General features: G+C 40.1%; 1 protein-coding gene across 3 annotated transcripts in view; it reads left to right on the forward strand.

The window, feature by feature from the left end:
- shq1 (SHQ1, H/ACA ribonucleoprotein assembly factor) overlaps positions 1-19,374 on the forward strand; it is a 123,192-nt gene that overhangs the window by 37,649 nt on the left and 66,169 nt on the right. For all 3 annotated transcript variants that reach the window (XM_061874760.1, XM_061874758.1, XM_061874761.1), the window contains 2 exons: positions 9,250-9,407; positions 15,550-15,603. In XM_061874760.1, the coding sequence (XP_061730744.1) occupies positions 9,250-9,407; positions 15,550-15,603 (212 nt within the window). The remainder of the gene's footprint in view (positions 1-9,249; positions 9,408-15,549; positions 15,604-19,374) is intronic.

The following is a 19,374-nucleotide window of genomic DNA, read 5'->3' on the forward strand; positions in this document are numbered from 1 at the left end:
GTCTCACGCTTATCCTGAGATATCGGTTCAGAAATCATTCAGTGAAAGCATTACACAAATCTGAAAACCAATTAAGAAAAAACATTGAACATTTCCTTGAATCTACAAGGTACGCACAATTTCACCAACTTTATTGACAGAGTTGGTATCAATCTGCCAGCTCTATCGGTGTATTATTCGTAACCTTTTCTACAGCAGAGTGAGATTGATAATGGTCCGTGTACCATGAGGATTTTTTTGCAACTCAAGTCCATCCAAGACTTACTAGATTTGGACAATTTCAAATTTGGCGGTCCGCTTTTCAAATCAATGCCACCATCAATAGATATATTTTGTGCATAATTGACAACGTGCTGTAAGATTAGGGTACTTCTGCTGTAGGATAATTGCTATCTCTATACAAAAGGAGCGACTGTCTAGAGCAGAAAACAAATCCTGTGAGCTTTCAGCGTTTCACTAACGCTATGGCTGATATATGTTACCTGACACATGGATGCGGACACAAGTGCTAATGAAGTAGAAAGTGGGCCCTTTGTGCTGTTCAGTGTCAGGGCCAGTGAACTGACAGGCCCCAGCTGTCCACTGGACAGCCACAATTACACACTATCCTAGACTAAATGGAGCTGACAGCTTGGCCTCTCACTACTCGCTAAAATTTGTGACGGCTAGATTTAGATGCCACTTTTAAATCACTGACCCTTTGGCCACATTTAAGCCACTTCTATACAATCCACTTTTATAATGGTCATCTGTGCCATTTTACACTTGACATGGCCTCATGTTACTATATTTTCCTTTCCAAGGTTATATTTTGCCCCCCATTTATTCAATTCGAGCAATATTTTCAAACCCTCTGCGGTATTTTGACAAGCCATATTTACCCGTTGCTATCAGGCCATCTGGACCTGTGGAGAACAGGCTGCCTCTCCAACTGGATGAATTAGTTGGGAAATTAATTTCCCGATCAGATAAAGCCCCTTATATGCTGTGAAATAATGGCCATTTAGAATTCATGGGCTCCATTTCAGAGAAATTAACATGTTTGGTGGTGGTTAAGAGGAAGTTGCTCTCAAGACTGCGGCGTCGCTCAATATGTAATGAAGGATTTTTCACAAAAGGCATTGACGTCACCAGGCTGTGTATGCTTGGATACATTCAAACACTATCCATCCATCCAATTTTCTACCACTTGTAACTCTGAGGTCACAGGGGGGCTGGGGACTATACCAGCTGCACTCGGGCGGAATGCAGGGTAGACCTTAGACAAGTCGCCACCTCATCGCAGGGCCAATTGATTGATTGATTGAATCTTTTATCAGTAGATTGCACAGTTCAGTACATATTCCGTACAATTGACCACTAAATGGTAACACCCAAATAAGTTTTTCAACTTGTTTAAGTCGGGGTCCATGTCAATCAATTAATGGTACAAATATATACTATAGGCATAATACAGTCATCACACAGGTTAATCGTCATAGGACAGGGGTAGGGAACCTATGGCTCTCGAGCCAGATGTGGCTCTTTTTACGACTGCATCCGGCTCTCGGATAAATCTGAGCTGACATCGCTTGACACGATAAGTAATGAATGATTCCACTTGTTAAAAATAACGTTCAAAATATAAAACATTCTTATTCTTTTTTTTATGTTCAAGAAGTTGCGTTAATGGTAAGAAGTAATTTATTTATTATTGGTTAGTGTGGGGCTTGCCCTCCTGGGGGTTCTTCAGACCACCAAGCACCGACATGAGAGCCTGTTTCAGGGTTACAAAATTGTTTTATTTTTCAATTATACAAAAAACGAAGGGAAAAACCAAAGGAAAAGAAATGAAGACAGCAGAAACAAAAGGAAGAAAAAAAAAGATTAAAAAACAAATTTAAAATGAAAAATAAATGAGAAATACCAAAAAGAAGAAAAACAAGAAAAATTCTACAAAAAACAAAAAAAAAAATAAAAGGGAAAAACCAGAGGGAAAAAAATAAGACAACAAAAAAAGATTAAAAAACAAAAAAATAATGAGATAAACAAAAATGAAGAAAAAGAACAAGAACAATTATACAAAAAACACAAAGCAAAAATAAAAAGGGAAAAAACAAAGCAAAAAAAGTTAAGTCAACAAAAACAAAAGAAAACAAGAATAAAACAAATCAAAAATTGGCTCCAGTTTCAACCCCGTCTCTCCTCCTGGCTGCTGCTTATAGCAGAGCGACAGGTGATTAGATAACAAGGCCCAGATGGGCCATCTACGCACCTGTCGCTGATTTCGAGGCCGGTCCTAGCACACTCTGTTTCGCTGCAGGCCCGCTGGCCACGTCCCCTCCACAGTTAGCATCAGAATAACAATGTTATGCCAAAGAATAAGAGACTTATTATACTCTAGAAATGTTGGTCTTACTTAAAAATGCACATGTTTAGTTGTGTTCAGTGTTAAAAAAAAATATTATATGGCTCTTACAGAAATACATTTTAAAATATTGGCTTTCTTGGCTCTCTCAGCCAAAAAGGTTCCCGACCCCTGTCATAGTATATACATTGAATTATTCACAATCTGGGGGGTGGGATGAGGAGCTTTGGTTGATATCAGTACTTCAGTCATCAACAATTTCATCAGCAGAGAAATGGACATTGAAACAGTGTAGGTCTTACTTAGTAGGATATGTACAGCCAGCAGAGAACATAGTGAGTTCACATAGCATAAGAACAAGTATATACATTAGAAGTACATTTGAGTTGTTTATAATCCGGGGAGATGGGATGTGAATGGAGGAGGGTATTAGTAAAGTGTTGAAGTTGCCTGGAGGTGTTGTTTTAGAGCGGTTTTGAAGGAATATAGAGATGCACTTACTTTTATACCTGTTGGGAGTGCATTCCACATTGATGTGGCATAGAAAGAGAATGAGTTAAGACCTTTGTTAGATCGGAATCTGGGTTTAACGTGGTTTGTGGAGCTCACCCTGGTCTTGTGGTTATGGCGGTCATTTACGTTAAGGAAGTAGTTTGACATGTACTTCAGTATCAGGGAGGTGTAGCGGATTTTATAGACCAGGCTCAGTGCAAGTTGTTTTACTCTGTCCTCAACCCTGAGCCAGCCCACTTTGGAGAAGTGGGTTGGAGTGAGGTGGGCCATCACAGACCAACAACCATTCACATAGCTTAGTTTATTTTGTTTCATAATAGCAGTAGTGTCATTTTGAAATGCATTGTCTATTAGGACAATAAATAATTTGTTGCTTATTGATCCCATCACTGCAACCTAAAAGAGTGTATGTTTGTGTTTTGGGAAGTTTTTGTTATACATTAACTCTCTTGACTCTACACCCCTATTGCTCATACTTATAACTCTCTTTGTCTCGTGACGATATAAAAATGTCTAAATTTGTGCTGAAGCTATCGATTATTTTAGTAATCTAGTAATATATAAATAATTTTGTTTGATGAATGGAGTAATCGCATTAAACACAATTGATAGCTTCAAAGCGTATTTTAAAGAAAATACTTGAAACCCTTTTTTTCCAAATAAATCAACATTGAAATTGTGTTGGCCCTGTGATGAGTTGGCGACTTGTCCAGGGTGTACCCCGCCTTCCGCCCGATTGTTAGTGAGATAGGCACCAGCGCCCCCCCGCGACCCCAAAGGGAATAAGCGATAGAAAATGGATGAATGGATGAAATTGCACTTCTATATTTACCTTTAATATTTGGTGTCCGGCACCACGGTGGAAGAGGGGTTAGTGCGTCTGCCTCACAATACGAAGGTCCTGAGTAGTCCTGGGTTCAATCCCAGGCTCGGATCTTTCTGTGTGGAGTTTGCATGTTCTCCCCGTGGCTGCATGGGTTCCCTCCGGGTACTCCGGCTTCCTCCCACCTCCAAAGACATGCACCTGGGGATAGGTTGATTGGCAACACTAAATGGGCCCTAGTGTGTGAATGTGAGTGTGAATGTTGTCTGTCTATCTGTGTTGGTCCTGCGATGACTAGGTGACTTGTCCAGGGTGTACCCCGCCTTCCGCCCGATTGTAGATGAGATAGGCACCGGCGCCCCCCGCGACCCCTAAGGGAATAACTGGTAGAAAATGGATGGATAGATTGATTTGGTGTGCGTTATTGCAAATAAAAAATATATATATTCTGCTGCCGCTGTATAGATTACAGCACCGACAACACCCCCCCCACTCCATTGCAGTGGCCATGCAGAAAATATGTCAGCGTATTTACAATTCTGGGTACTCCCATGCTTCCGGATTTTATTTTGATTACTCATTTAAGGATTAATCGAAGGAACACAATAAAAATCAAAGCTTGTTTTTTTTCTTATCAGATTGATTTAATCAATTAATTGCTGCAGCCCTATTTTATTTGTAATAGTTGCTTGGGGCAGATTCCAATTCTATATATATATATATATATATATATATATATATATATATATATATATATATATATATATATAATATATATATATATAATATATATATATATATATATATATATAAACTTAAGAGTTCTACGGGGCGGCATAGCTCTGTTGGTAGAGTGGCCGTGTCAGCAACTTGAGGGTTGCAGGTTCGATTCCCGCTTCCGCCATCCTAGTCACTGCCGTTGTGTCCTTGGGCAAGACACTTTACCCACCTGCTCCCAGTGCCACCCACACTGGTTTAAATGTAACCTAGATATTGGGTTTCACTATGTAAAGCGCTTTGAGTCACTAGAGAAAAGCGCTATATAGAAATAATTCACAAATTCACTAAGGGACGGCGTGGCGCAGTGGAGAGTGGCCGTGCGCAACCCGAGCGTCCCTGGTTCAATCCCCACCTAGTACCAACCTCGTCACGTCCGTTGTGTCCTGAGCAAGACACTTCACCCTTGCTCCTGATGGGTGCTGATTGGCGCCTTGCATGGCAGCTCCCTCCATCAGTGTGTGAATGTGTGTGTGAATGTGGAAGTAGTGTCAAAGCGCTTTGAGTACCTTGAAGGTAGAAAAGCGCTATACAAGTACAACCCATTTATTTATTTATTTATTTAATGTCAGTGTCAAAGCATGAGACATTTCATAGCTGGGATTTGTGAAGTTTGAGTCCAAATGAAAATGTAGTTGTAAACACATCTGATTTTTTCTCATTTCCGCAAAGTGTTTTTTTTAGTATGGCTTAGTTGTTGTCGTTTCACAGCAACTGTTTGTTTTGGGCACGGCATTCCATTTCAACTGGTCATTGGCCAGCCATAGAACTTATTTTGACCGTTATGTCAGAATATGATAATGGAAAAAAATAATCACAAAATATAAAATAAGATGAATCAATTGTTTTTATAATAACATCTTTGTATATCGAGAGTTCTATACGCTTCTTAGTTGGCTCAAACCTCCATCTATTCTGTCTTGCTGTGAACACTTCCATAGCACGGATTGAAGGTGTTTGTTTCAGTTATTGCCTTCTTGGAATTAATCAATTTTAATTTAATTTAATTTTAATTTATTATCAATTGCTGCTGCAGAAATCCTACACTTGTTTTTCTTTTTTTTTTGCCTTCTGCATGTCCTCAACAGCTGTACACTCTTTTAACAATGGTACTTTTTTGCCAACATTAAATGTTCAAATGTATACAGTGGGGTCGTGATGTTTTGCAAATACAGTTTTTAGGTATTCAAGGAAGAGGACATTTTGTTGTTATAGAACAGGGGTCGGCAATCCGCGGCTCTGGAGCCGAATGCGACTCTTTAGCGCCGCCCTAGTGGCTCTCTGGAGCTTTTTCAAAAATATATGAAAAATGGAAATGAGGGGGAAAAAATATATTTTTTGTTTTTAATTTGGTTTCTGTAGGAGGACAAACATGACGCAATCCTCCCTAATTGCTATAAAGCACACTGTTTATATGCTTCACTGATTCGAGTATTTGGCAAGTGCCGTTTTGTCCTACTAATTTTGGCGGTCCTTGAACTCACCCTAGTTTGTTTAAATGCATAACTTTCTCCGACGTGATTTATGCCACTTCTTTTTCCGTCTGATTTTGTCCACCAAACTTATAACGTTGTGCATGAATGCACAAAGGTGAGTTTTGTTGATGTTATTGATTTGTGTGGAGTACTAATCAGACATATTTGGTCAGTGCATGACTGCAAGCTAATCCATGCTAACATGCTATTTAGGCTAGCTGTATGTACATATTGCATTACTATGCCTCATTTGTAGCTATATTTGAGCTCATTTAGTTTCCTTTAAGTCCTCATAACTCAACTTATATCTCATGAAACACTATCTCTATGTGATATGGCTTTTAATTTTTTGCGGCTCCAGACAGATTTGTTTTTGTATTTTTGGTCCAATATGGCTCTTTCAACATTTTGGTTTGCTGACCCCTGTTATAGAAGTAGCTCTGTAACAAAACTGGTCATGTATAATTTATAAACTACAAAGAACAAAGTCAAGGGATTCATTAAACATGCAATGACTGCAGCATCTGTTCTTGTACATCAGTGTATGATATTAAACTTAGTTTCCAAGTAAATACATTTTCCAATTTTAAGCCCGTTTAATAGGGGTGTAACGGTACACAAATATTTCGGTTCGGCACGTATCTCGGTTCAGAGGTCAGGGTTTGGTTCATTTTCGGTACAGTAAGAAAACAAAATATAAATTGTTTGGTTATTTATTCACCAAATTTGCAAAATATTCCATCAAAAATATTTTTCTTAGTGGAATATTTGATGTTTTTGATTGATTGATTGATTGATACTTTTATTAGTAGATTGCACAGTTCAGTACATATTCCGTAAAATTTAATAAGTATTTCAAATTTATTAAGTAGGGGTCCACGTTAATCAATTCATGGTAGTAATCGGAACCTTGGATAGGTCAATAATTCATAACAATATTGATTTTGATTCGGTATTATGTTTTGAGCAATGACAGTTTGAAAGGAAAAAAAACAGCTTTGTTTCATTAGTCAACGTTGCAACTTTTTCTAAATTACATTTAACATTTAAGCTTTTTTATTTCCCTTTGTTTGTTTTTGTTTATTTTAATTGTATTTTTAGAATCTGCCATAGGCCGCAAATGGATTTCGGGGCATATTTTTGACACCCGTGCCAGAGATAATAAAACCTAAAATCGGATAAATCTATGGGTAAAAAGCAGAGCCTGGCGACGCAAGCGCGTTTATCATAACTCTCTCACTCTCTCTGTCTCTGTCCCTCCCTCACGAATGCTGCTGCGTGCACAAATTTTCTTGATTTTAACCCCTTCTTAACCCTGAACTTACATTAAAAAAATACACGCAACCCTGACTTAAAATGCCAGACATTTGAGGCATTTATGAAACTCCACCCGGACAGCTCTGCAAAAGAAGACATGTCCGGTGAAAAGAGGAGGTATGGTCAGTCTATCGTAGCCCAGGCGCTGCTAGCGTGCTGTGTGTGGTGCCTCGGTGTGTAATGTTTACACAACGTGCGGTACGCTACTTAATATGTCTGTGTGGAAACTTGTTTGGTTGGAGGGTCTTCCAGCTCTGGCTTTTACATGTTGTCCTAGCCCGGTCGCTGCTAGCATGTGTACTCGTTCGGTACACCTCCGAACCGAACCGAAACCCCTGTACCGAAACGGTTCAATACAAATCCACGTACCGTTACACCCCTACTGTTTAATCATTCAGTACATATAGTATGACTTCAGGTAAAAACAAACAACAAAAAACGCTGAAACATTATTGGTTTTATTCTCAACTGTGGGTGAGGTTTATGGCAAAGCAATCGAATTGACTTAGACTGTCAATTTTTAGGCCCAATGATTGTGGAATCCCAGTAAATGATGCAATTTTAAAACCGTTTCTAAATTGATCAGCTACAGCATGCTGTCAGTCATTGTCATATTTGCAAGAAGACAGCGCAATAAAACCTATCAATGAGCTTGTGGGCGGTCTAAAACAGGGGTCGGCAACCCGCGGCTCCGGAGCCGCATGCGGCTCTTTGGCAACTCTGATGCGGCTCAGCTGCACAATCGCCGACCCCCTAGATTGTTGCGGGGAGATTCCGTAATTCAATGCCTCTCCAGGACATCACCCGGAGTCAACGTTCTCCAGTTTTCACTCGGACTACAATATTAAGGGCGTGCCGTGATGATATTACTCTTAACGTCCTCTTGAACGTCATCGCGCCCACCATTCAAGGAATGCTATTTGCGTCCTCTTGAACGTCATCACGCCCGCCATTCACGGAACGCTATTTGCGTGCCGACCGGACACATGCATTTCGCTGCTTCTATCGGCACATGTATGAGATTGAAAGGCATACTGGGTGACACAAAGTACACTGACGGTTGTGATATAAACAAATTTAACACTCATACTAATATGCGCCACATTGTGAACCCACACAAAAGAAGAATGACAAACACATTTCGGGAGAAAATCCTCACAGTAACACAACATAAACGCAACACAACAAATACCCAGAATCTTTTGCATCCATGACTCATCCTGACTATGTTATACACCCCGCGAGCACTAAACCACCCCCCCACACCCTTCTTCCCTGCGTGGTTGAGGTGGGCGAGGTTTGGTGTATAACATAGTCAGGAAGTGTCATGGATGCGAAGGATTCTGGGTATTTGTCGTGTTGCGTTTATGTTGTTACTGTGAGGATTTTCTCCCGAAATGTGTTTGTCATTCTTCTTTTGTGTGGGTTCACGACGTGGCGCATATTAGTAGGAGTGTTAAAGTTGTTTATATCACAACCATCAGTGTATTCTGTGTCACCCAGTATGCCTTCCGGTCGTGTGCGTGCATTTGCGGAAGCCTCTCACAACATGTTGCTGGACTGGCAAGCAGTTTGTACATGTTGTAGAAGGTGTTTACGGAAATGGCTTCATAGCATGCCCTTATTCTTGTCATCTGGGTGACCACCAGCAGATATTGGCGAGAATAGTTGCGGCTCCCATTGTCTTCCTCATTTTGGGAAACGGGTCGAAATGGCTCTTTGAGTGGTAAAGGTTGCCGATCCCTGGTCTAAAGAGACAAGCTTCAGTCCGAGCGGCGGTTTTCTCACTGGCACAAGTGTTTGACTCGTCTTCATTCAATAGGGTTCAAATCTTTTTGGACATTAACATATGTATGGGACAAAAACTGTCTTTTTAAAAAGTGTGGGATACATGCCCCCCTCCCTGAATTGCATAAAAAAAAATGTTTTATTTTACGTAACAAAATCAATGTTATTGTTTTAACAACTAATACCTGTTCTGTAATGTTCTCTTGCAGCCTTATTGTTCAGTGACGATGAGAAAGAGCAGATGAGAAAATTCACCAACCGATCCTACTTGCTCGACAAGACTTCACGTTACCAAGTCTGGCTTAGCCTAGTGGACATCCTATTGGCTTACGCCTATGAAGTACGCTCCACGGAGGGAGACTACAACGTAAGTGACTCTGTTTATGTGCGAAAAGGCAACTCCTCTTGAGAAGCACTTGGCTCGGGATGGCAAAGTGCTCTCTTCTCAAATCCTTTAGACCCCAATTCCATTATATTCATGGCTTTCAGAGATTACCAGCGTATCCAGGAGCTCAGTCAAGACCTCTTTATGTGTCACTCCTTTAATGCGAGTGCACCGAGGCAAGGTGACAAGGCGGATTCATTGCAGAAGACAATTCACAGGATACAGACAGACAAACATACATACTCTAGAGCAGTGGTTCTCACCCTTTTTTCAGTGATGTACCCCCTGTGAAATTTTTTTAAATTCAAGTACCCCCTAATCAGAGCAAATAATTTTTGGTTGGAAAAAAAGAGATAAAGAAGTAAAATACAGCACTATGTTATCAACTTCTGATTGATTAAATTGTATAACAGTGCAAAATATTGCTCATTTGTAGTGGTCTTTCTTGAACTATTTGGAAAAAAAAGATCAAAATAACTAAAAACTTGTTGAAAAATAAACAAGTGATTCAATTATAAATAAAGATTTCTACGCATAGAAATAATCATCAACTTAAAGTGCTCTCTTTGGCGATTGTAATAGAGATCCATCTGGATTCATCAACTTCATTCTAAACATTTCTTCACAAAAAAATAAATCTTTAACATCAATATTTATGGAACATGTCCACAAAAAATCTAGCTGCCAACACTGAATATTGCATGGTTGCATTTCTTTTGACACTTTATGAACTTACATTCATATTTTGTTAAAGTATTATTCAATAAATATATTTATAAAGGACTTTTGAATTGTTGCTATTTTTAGAATATTTTTTTAAAAATCTCACGTACCCCTTGGCATACCTTCAAGTACCCCCAGGGGTACGCGTACCCCCATTGAGAACCACTGCTCTAGAGGGATAAATATTTGGTCCCTGCTAATTTTGTAAGTTACCACAGTACACAGATATGAACAGTCCAAAATAGTTATGGTGAGTTTATAGTAAGAGACGGACGGAATATAAAGAATATCCATGAATTGATTACATGGACCCCGACTTAAACCAATCAATCAATCAATGTTTATTTATATAACCCCAAATCACAAATGTCTCAAAGGACTGCACAAATCATTACGACTCAACATCCTCGGAAGAACCCACAAAAAGGCAAGGAAAACTCACACCCAGTGGGCAGGGAGAATTCACATCCAGTGGGACGCCAGTGACAATGCTGACTATGAGAAACCTTGGAGAGGACCTCAGATGTGGGCAACCCCCCCCCCCCCCCCCCCCCCCCCCCTCTAGGGACCGAAAGCAATGGATGTCGAGCGGGTCCAACATGATACTGTGAAAGTTCAATCCATAGTGGCTCCAACACAGCCGCGAGAGTTCAGTTCAAAGCGGATCCAAGACAGCAGCGAGAGTCCGTCCACAGGAGACCATCTCAGGCGGAGGCGGGTCAGCAGCGTAGAGATGTCCCCAATCGATACAGGCGAGCGGTCCATCCTGGGTCCGACGAGCGGTCCATCCTGGGTCTCGACTCTGGACAGCCAGTACCTCATCCATGGTTATCGGACCGACCCCCTCCACAAGGGAGGGGGGACATAGGAGAAAGAAAAGAAGCGGCAGATCAACTGGTCTAAAAAGGAGGTCTATTTAAAGGCTAGAGTATACAGATGAGTTTTAAGGTGAGACTTAAATGCTTCTACTGAGGTAGCATCTCGAACTGTTACCGGGAGGGCATTCCAGAGTACTGGAGCCCGAACAGTTGAAAAAGTTAAACAAGTTGAAAAACTTATTGGGGTGTTACCATTTATTGGTCAATTGTACGGAATATGTACTGAACTGTGCAATCTACTCATAAAAGTTTCAATCAATCAATCCAGACAATTAAGGTTACAAAGGAAATTGTATTTGATCGATGGTAATAGTTATTTGATCCGCTATTAAACCGCAAACGTTCAGATTCCCTTAGACCAGGGTCGGGAACCTTTTTGGCTGGGAGAGCCATGAAAGCCAAATATTTTAAAATGTATTTCCGTAGAGCCATACAATATTTTTTAACACTAAGCATTTTTAAGACCAATACTTTTACAATAAGTCTCTTATTCTTTTTAATAAAACTGTTCTTATGAAGCTAGCCAATACTAGATAAAATACTGTACTTCTTACCATTAATGCGACTTCTTGAACAGGTGCGGTAGAAAACGCACGGATGGATTAAAATGCATGAGAATGTTTTATATTTTGATCGTTATTTTTGACACTGTGATTACCAGCGGAATTATTCATTACTTAACTTGTTAAGCAATGTCACCTAAAATTTATCTGAGAGCCAGATGCAGTCAACAGAGCCACATCTGGCTCTAGAGCCATAGGTTCCCTACCCCTGCCTGAGACCGTTTATCAGTCTTGTTCCTTTTGTATAGTACTCCTACATGCAACTCATTGTGTGGATAAACGACACCTCAATTATAGACAAGACTGGAATGTCCTACAAGAATACCAGCAAGAAACTTGGTAAGAAAGAACCCAATGTTGGCGCATTTATTTGGAAATACAAAAATACAAGCTACCAGTACCTCACATTCCTTCTGTAACTCTCTGTAAGATTTTACCCAGCGGGGTCAGGATGATTCTGTAAAGTTGAGGAACCAGACCAGAATTACATGAGAGGCGCTGATTCGTGATCCCTCAGGCGGAGCGATATTCGCCTCATTAGTATCACATGTTGCTGTAATGGAGTGAGATCCTATAGTGTCCGCACGGTCGCCCTGCTCAAGGAGACCTGTCCATGGCAATGAACACTTGATTGACTCAGACAAGGCTTGGCAAAATATAGTGTCAGCACATGAGACCGAAATTGAGCTTTTTGGCCTTATAAAACCGAAACTATATGTGGAGTCAGAGAAATTATGAACACAACCCCAACAAAAAACATCCCTACTGTCAAATGGGGAGGTGTGCACTTTTTGGCTTCAGAGCCATTTATCTGGCTAAAACTTATAGACTGCTATTAGTGTGTGTACTATTAAAGTAGAAAATAAATGTCATGAACAAGAAATTATTAGTTTTTCCGAACATTACCCTTATCATAAACATAATCCGTGGACAAAAAGGATATAAACTTGATACAAAGGTACAGTTTTGCTGGCTGTCATAAGTTTGTGATCATCAGTAAATGTACAGTATGTTTATAGTTTGTATGCAGTGGAAGCACACTATAATGGAAGGTCACTATGTCATACGAACAGATAACAATTGAAAATACCAATAGGGACATTGCGGTCCCTAATTAAGTAATGTGCAAATGAAATTAACCTAATAAGTTAAGTTAAAGTCAAAGTACCAATGATTGTCACACACATAATAGGTGTGGTGAAATTTGTCCTCTGCATTTGACTCATCCCCTTGATCACCCCCTGGGATGTGAGGGGAGCAGTGGGCAGCAGCGGTGCCGCGCCCGGGAATCATTTATGGGGATGTAAAGGGGAACATTATCACCAGACCTATGTAAGCGTCAATATATACCTTGATGTTGCAGAAAAAAGACCATGTATTTTTTTAACCGATTTCCGAACTCTAAATGGGTGAATTTTGGCGAATTAAACGCCTTTCTGTTTATCGGTCATGTGGTGATGACGTCAGAATGTGACGTCTCCGAGGTAACACACCCGCCATTTTCATTTTCAACACATTACAAACACCGGGTCTCAGCTCTGTTATTTTCCGTTTTTTCAACTATTTTTTGGAACTTTGGAGACATCATGCCTTGTCGGTGTGTTGTCGGAGGGTGTAACAACACTAACAGGGAGGGATTCAAGTTGCACCACTGGCAAGAAATCTGCCGCCAGACCCCCATTGAATGTGCGGGAGTGTCTTCACATTTTACCGGCGATGCTAAGGCAGACATGGCACAGAGATGTATGGATAACCTGCAGATGCATTTGTAACGATTAAGTCAACGAAATCACAAAGGTGAGTTTTGTTGATGTTGTTGACTTCTGTGCTAATCAGACATATTTGGTCACGGCATGACTGCCAGCTAATCGATGCTAACATGCTATTTACGCTAGCTGTTTGTACATTTGAAACTAGATACCCACATTTAATGCAAAACAAAGACTTACCAATCGACGGATTTAAGTTGCTCCAGTGTCACAAGATGCGAAAGTCCTGATTGTTTGGTCCGCACATTTTACCGGCGATGCTAATAAGGCAGCCATTCTATGGGCCACTTCATTAGGTACACCCACGCTATGGCCGAATAGCGTCAATAGCTATTAGCTCAATAGCTTTAATTTCTTCTTCAATTTCGTTTTCGCTATCTGCCTCCATACTCCGACCATCTGTTTCAATACATGCGTAATCTGTTGAATCGCTTAAGCCGCTGAAATCCGAGCTAATGTCGCTATATCTTGCTGTGCTATCCTTCATGTTGTTTGTATTGGCAGCCCTGTATGACGTCACAGGGAAATGGATAGTGGTTTCGAAGACAGCGAAAATAAGGCACTTTAAAGCTTTATTTAGGGATATTCCGGGACCGGTAAAATTTTGAAAAAAACTTCCAAAAATACAACAAGCCACTGGGAACTGATTTTTATTGTTTCTAACCCTTTTGAAATTGTGATAATGTTCCCCTTTAACCCCCAATTCCAACCCTTGATGCTGAGTGCCAAGCAGGGAGGCAATGGGTCCCATTTTTATATGACTCGGTCGGGGTTTGAACTCCCAACCTACCGATCTCAGGGCGGACACTCTAACCACTAGGCCACTGAGTACATTAATTACTAAATTGACAGACTCTGTGATCGATGGTGCAAAGTACAAACATACAATCCAATCCAATCCAATCCACTCCACTTTAGTTATATAGCACATTTAAACAACAAAATGTTTCCAAAGTGCTGCACAACAATATTAAAAACAATATTCAAATACTATCCTGAGCTCCACTAATGACTGAATAAAAAGAAAAAATTTAAAAATAAATACATATAAAACTTATATAATATCATTATAAAATAAATGTGATTGAAAACTAAATTAAAGGGTAAAACCAATTAAAACAGTAAATAGAAATCAAAATTTGAAAAACACAGAGGACCACACAACTGACGTAGTGTTAAAAGCCAGAGAATAAAAATGGGTCTTAAGACGAGACTTAAAACACTCCACTGTGGGAGCAGTTTGAACATGGAGGGGCAGAGTGTTCCAGAACTTAGGGCCGACCACAGAGAAGGTCTTGTCTCCCCTAGTTTTAAGTCTAGTCTTGGGCACCACGACTGGAGCTGGCTCTCGGACCTCAGAGCGCGCGCAGGAATGTAAGTTTGGATGAGGTCCGAGATATATTGAGGTGCCAGTCCATGTAAAGATTTAAAAACAAAGAGCAATGTTTTAAAATCAATTCTAAAATGAACAGGGAGCCAGTGCAAACTCTGAAGAATTGGGGTTATATGCTGGCGTTTCCTGGCCCCTGTTAAAAGTCGTGCTGCCGTGTTCTGGACTAACTGCAACCGGGAGAGAGCTTTTTGGCTAACGCCAGCATAAAGTGCATTGCAGTAGTCCAGGCCACTTGAACTAAAAGCATGCACGACTTGTTTAAAAAGGTTAAAGGTTAAAAACGGTTTTACCTGTGTTAAAAGACAAAAATGATAAAATCACGATTTTAAAACTACTAGACATGCTCTGATAATAGGACTGAGCCAAATAAATGATAAATGGGTTGTACTTGTATAGCGCTTTTCTACTTTCAAGGTACTCAAAGCGCTTTGACACTACTTCCACATTTACCCATTCACACACACATTCACACACTGATGGAGGGAGCTGCCATGCAAGGCGCCAACCAGCACCCATCAGGAGCAAGGGTGAAGTGTCTTGCTCAGGACACAACGGACGTGACGAGGTTGGTACTAGGTGGGATTTGAACCAGGGACCCTCGGGTTGCGCACGGCCACTATTCCGCCACGCCAAGTTCATTTTGATTAAAATGAAATTGATTTGTACAACAGAAAAGGTTAAAGATAAGAAGTGGCATCATTTGTTTATTTTTAAAACAAAATTGTACCGGATTTTTTTTTTTATATTCTGTATTTTGCTATTTACCTGTCTATTTTTTGTTGTTTGTCATTGATACAGGTGGAGTCTCCGTGGGCTATCAGAAAACTCAGCGGCACGCTATGTTGGCTGGAGGTGAGTTTGACCTGAATAAAAAAAAGAACGCTAGAGAGCCAAGCCTTTACAGTAATCCTATTTCCTAACAATAAATGTGTGTGACACACTGCAGTGGATTGGAGCATTGTGATTTTATACATTTTGTCATTGCTGTAATTTCATGTAGAGCATCTGCCTCTGCTGTTGTTAAAGGGGAACATTATCACCAGACCTATGTAAGCGTCAATATATACCTTGATGGTGCAGAAAAAAGACCATCTATTTTTTTAACCGATTTCCGAACTCTAAATGGGTGAATTTTGGCGAATTAAACGCCTTTCTGTTTATCGCGCTGGAAGCGATGACGTCAGAATGTGACGTCGCCGAGGTAACACACCCGCCATTTTAAATTTCAACACATTACAAACACCGGGTCTCAGCTCTGTTATTTTCCGTTTTTTTGACTATTTTTTGGAACCTTGGAGACATCATGCCTCGTCGGTGTGTTGTCGGAGGGTGTAACAACACTAACAGGGAGGGATTCAAGTTGCACCACTGGCCCGAAGATGCTAAAGTGTCTGCCGCCAGACCCCCATTGAATGTGCCGGAGTGTCTGCACATTTGACCGGCGATGCTAAGACAGACATGGCACAGAGATGTATGGATAACCTGCAGATGCATTTGCAACGATTTAAGTCAACGAAATCACAAAGGTGAGTTTTGTTGATGTTGTTGACTTCTGTGCTAATCAGACATATTTGGTCACGGCATGACTGCCAGCTAATCGATGCTAACATCCTACGCTAATCGATGCTAACATGCTATTTACGCTAGCTGTATGTACATTTGAAACTAGATACCCACATTTAATGCAAAACAAACACTTACCAATCGACGGATTTAAGTTGCTCCAGTGTCACAAGATGCGAAAGTCCTGATCGTTTGGTCCGCACATTTTACCGGCGATGCTAATAAGGCAGCCATGCTATGGGCCACTTCCTTAGGTACACCCACGCTATGGCCGAATAGCGTCAATAGCTATTCGCTCAATAGCTTCAATTTCTTCTTCAATTTCGTTTTCGCTATCTGCCTCCATACTCCGACCATCTGTTTCAATACATGCGTAATCTGTTGAATCGCTTAAGCCGCTGAAATCCGAGTCTGAATCCGAGCTAATGTCGCTATATCTTGCTGTGGTAACCGTCATGTTGTTTGTATTTGCAGCCCTGTATGACGTCACAGGGAAATGGATAGTGGTTTCGAAGATAGCGAAAATAAGGCACTTTAAAGCTTTATTTAGGGATATTCCGGGACCAGTAAAATTTTGAAAAAAACTTCAAAAAATACAACAAGCCACTGGGAACTGATTTTTATTGTTTTTAACCCTTTTGAAATTGTGATAATGTTCCCCTTTAAACCTATAGTAGTCATTCGTTTTCTATGCCACTTGTTCCCATGAGACTCAATTTCAATGTGGTTTTGGTTTGGGTAGTTTTGCTAAGTGATGAGTATTCTTTCAATTCATACTGTATGTATTTTAAAAGATATTGCAATGTCTAGGTGAGAATAGCATGAATTTAGTGCTTCATTCACTCTACTCACGGGGTTTATTTTGTTTCCCTTGTCTTTATAACTTTTTGATTGTTTCAACCTCTTATTGAAATTGTGAACTGCTGAGTTTCCCCCAGGGATCAATAAAGTACTCTCTTTTCTATTCTATTCTAATCGAACTACTGCTATTGAAATATCTACAGTACATTTGGAAGGTATTCATAGCGCTTCATTTTCTCTACATTTTGTTGTGTTATAGCCTTTTTTTTAAATGGAATGAATTAATTTTGACCTCAGAATTTTACACACAATACCCCATAATGACAATGTGAAAACGTTTTTGAGAAAATCACATGTACATACAGTAAGTATTTACAGCCTTTGCTCAATACTTTGTTGATGCACCTTTGGCTGCAGTTACAGCCAACGCCACAAGCGTGGTACACCTATCTTTGGGCAGTTTTGCCCATTCCTCTTTGCAGCACCTCTCAAGCTCCATCAGGTTGTGTGGGAATTGTCGGTGCACAGCCATTTTCAGGTCTTTCTAGAGATGTTCAATCTGATTCAAGTCTAGGCACTGGCTGGGTACACTCAAAGACATTTACATAGTTGTCCTGAAGCAATTCCTTTTATATCTTAGCTGGGTCGTTGTCCTGCTGAATGATGGACCGGCACCCCAGTCTTGAGTTCAAGAGCGCTTTGGACCAGGGTTTCATCCAGAAGGTCTCTGTACATTGCTGCATACATCTTTCTCTCTATGCCTCGAGTTCAATCCTGTCTCCGAGCTCTACAGACAATTGCTTCGACTTCATGCTTGAATGGTGCTCTGCCATGCACTGTCAAGTGTGGGACCCAATATATAGACCAGCGTGTGGCTTTCCAATCAACTGAATTTACCACAAGTGGACTCTATTTACGCTGTAGGAACAGCTCAAGGATGATCACTTGAAACAGGATGCAACAGAGCTCCCTCCTGAGCTTAATGGTAAAGACTGTAAATACTTAGGTTCATGTGATTTCTTAGTGTTTTTTGTGATATATTCACACAACCATCTAAAAATAATTTTTCAAATTGTGTGTATAATTTTGAGGACAAAAAATTAAGTTATTAACATTTTGGAATAAGGCTGTAACATAACACAATGTGGAAAGAGCAAAGCGATGTGAGTACTTTCCAGAGGGACCGTATGCTCCTCTCTTCACGGGTCGTCAGTGTTAACAAGCTCATTACACATTTCAGGTCATTAAGAAGGAAACTAAGCAAGTTGTAACTCTAATGCCTGACAATATGCTAATTGTAGGCAGTCATCATAATACCAGTCATAGCAAATTGAATTACAAAAATAACATTGTATTTACTTAGCCTGCTTCTTTAGTACTTATCCTTACAGACAAGGACACAATCTCTCTTATTGTCTTGAGACAGTCCACTTTCTACATTAAAATGCTGAAGCAGCAGGAAATAGTTTATTTCAGCTGCCCTTCTGGAGCAGATAACAGTCAAGTGGTTGATATTTCACATTGATTTGACAGGAAAATTGTAGTTTCACTGTGTGAATTCGCCACTTAACCCTGCTATTAAGCTTTGCAGCATTTTATATTCATGTCTTCGACACTGCTGAGGGTTATTTATTTCTCTAAAGGATTATAGACACTACTGAATAATCACCATTGGTAATAACATGCTGTGGATCCTATATCAAGGAACCATTGAAACCTGGGGCCCAACCTTACAGAATATTGGTATAGTAACAATTGCAAATATTGACTTTTTTTTGTTTGTTTTTCCTTTACCCAAACATGAAACTTGTCGAACATGTTCACAGTAGCCTGGAAAAAAATACTAAAATGTTTGACATAAGTCATGTATTTACACTTGGTTAATACGTATTTGATCTCCTGCTGATTATAGAGGTTTACCCCGTTTCAAAGAGTTGCAGCGGTGTGATGCTTCGTTATGGCCGTTACCAGCATTACACACATTTTGTGAAGCATTTTGTCCATTCCTCTTTAGCGATACTATGTAGGCTGTTGCTTTTCAAGTCTAAGACACAGTTCCCCTCCCCAGAATATTATTATAGTTAAAGGGGAACATTATCACAATTTCAAAAGGGTTAAAAACAATAAAAATCAGTTCCCAGTGGCTTGTTGTATTTTTTTAAGTTTTTTTCAAAATTTTACCGGTCCCGGAATATCCCTAAAAAAGCTTTAAAGTGCTTGATTTTCGCTATTCGCGATGCGACTATCCATTACCCTGTG

Source organism: Nerophis ophidion, linkage group LG16 (genome assembly GCF_033978795.1).
Source record: "Nerophis ophidion isolate RoL-2023_Sa linkage group LG16, RoL_Noph_v1.0, whole genome shotgun sequence".
NCBI lineage: Eukaryota > Metazoa > Chordata > Actinopteri > Syngnathiformes > Syngnathidae > Nerophis > Nerophis ophidion.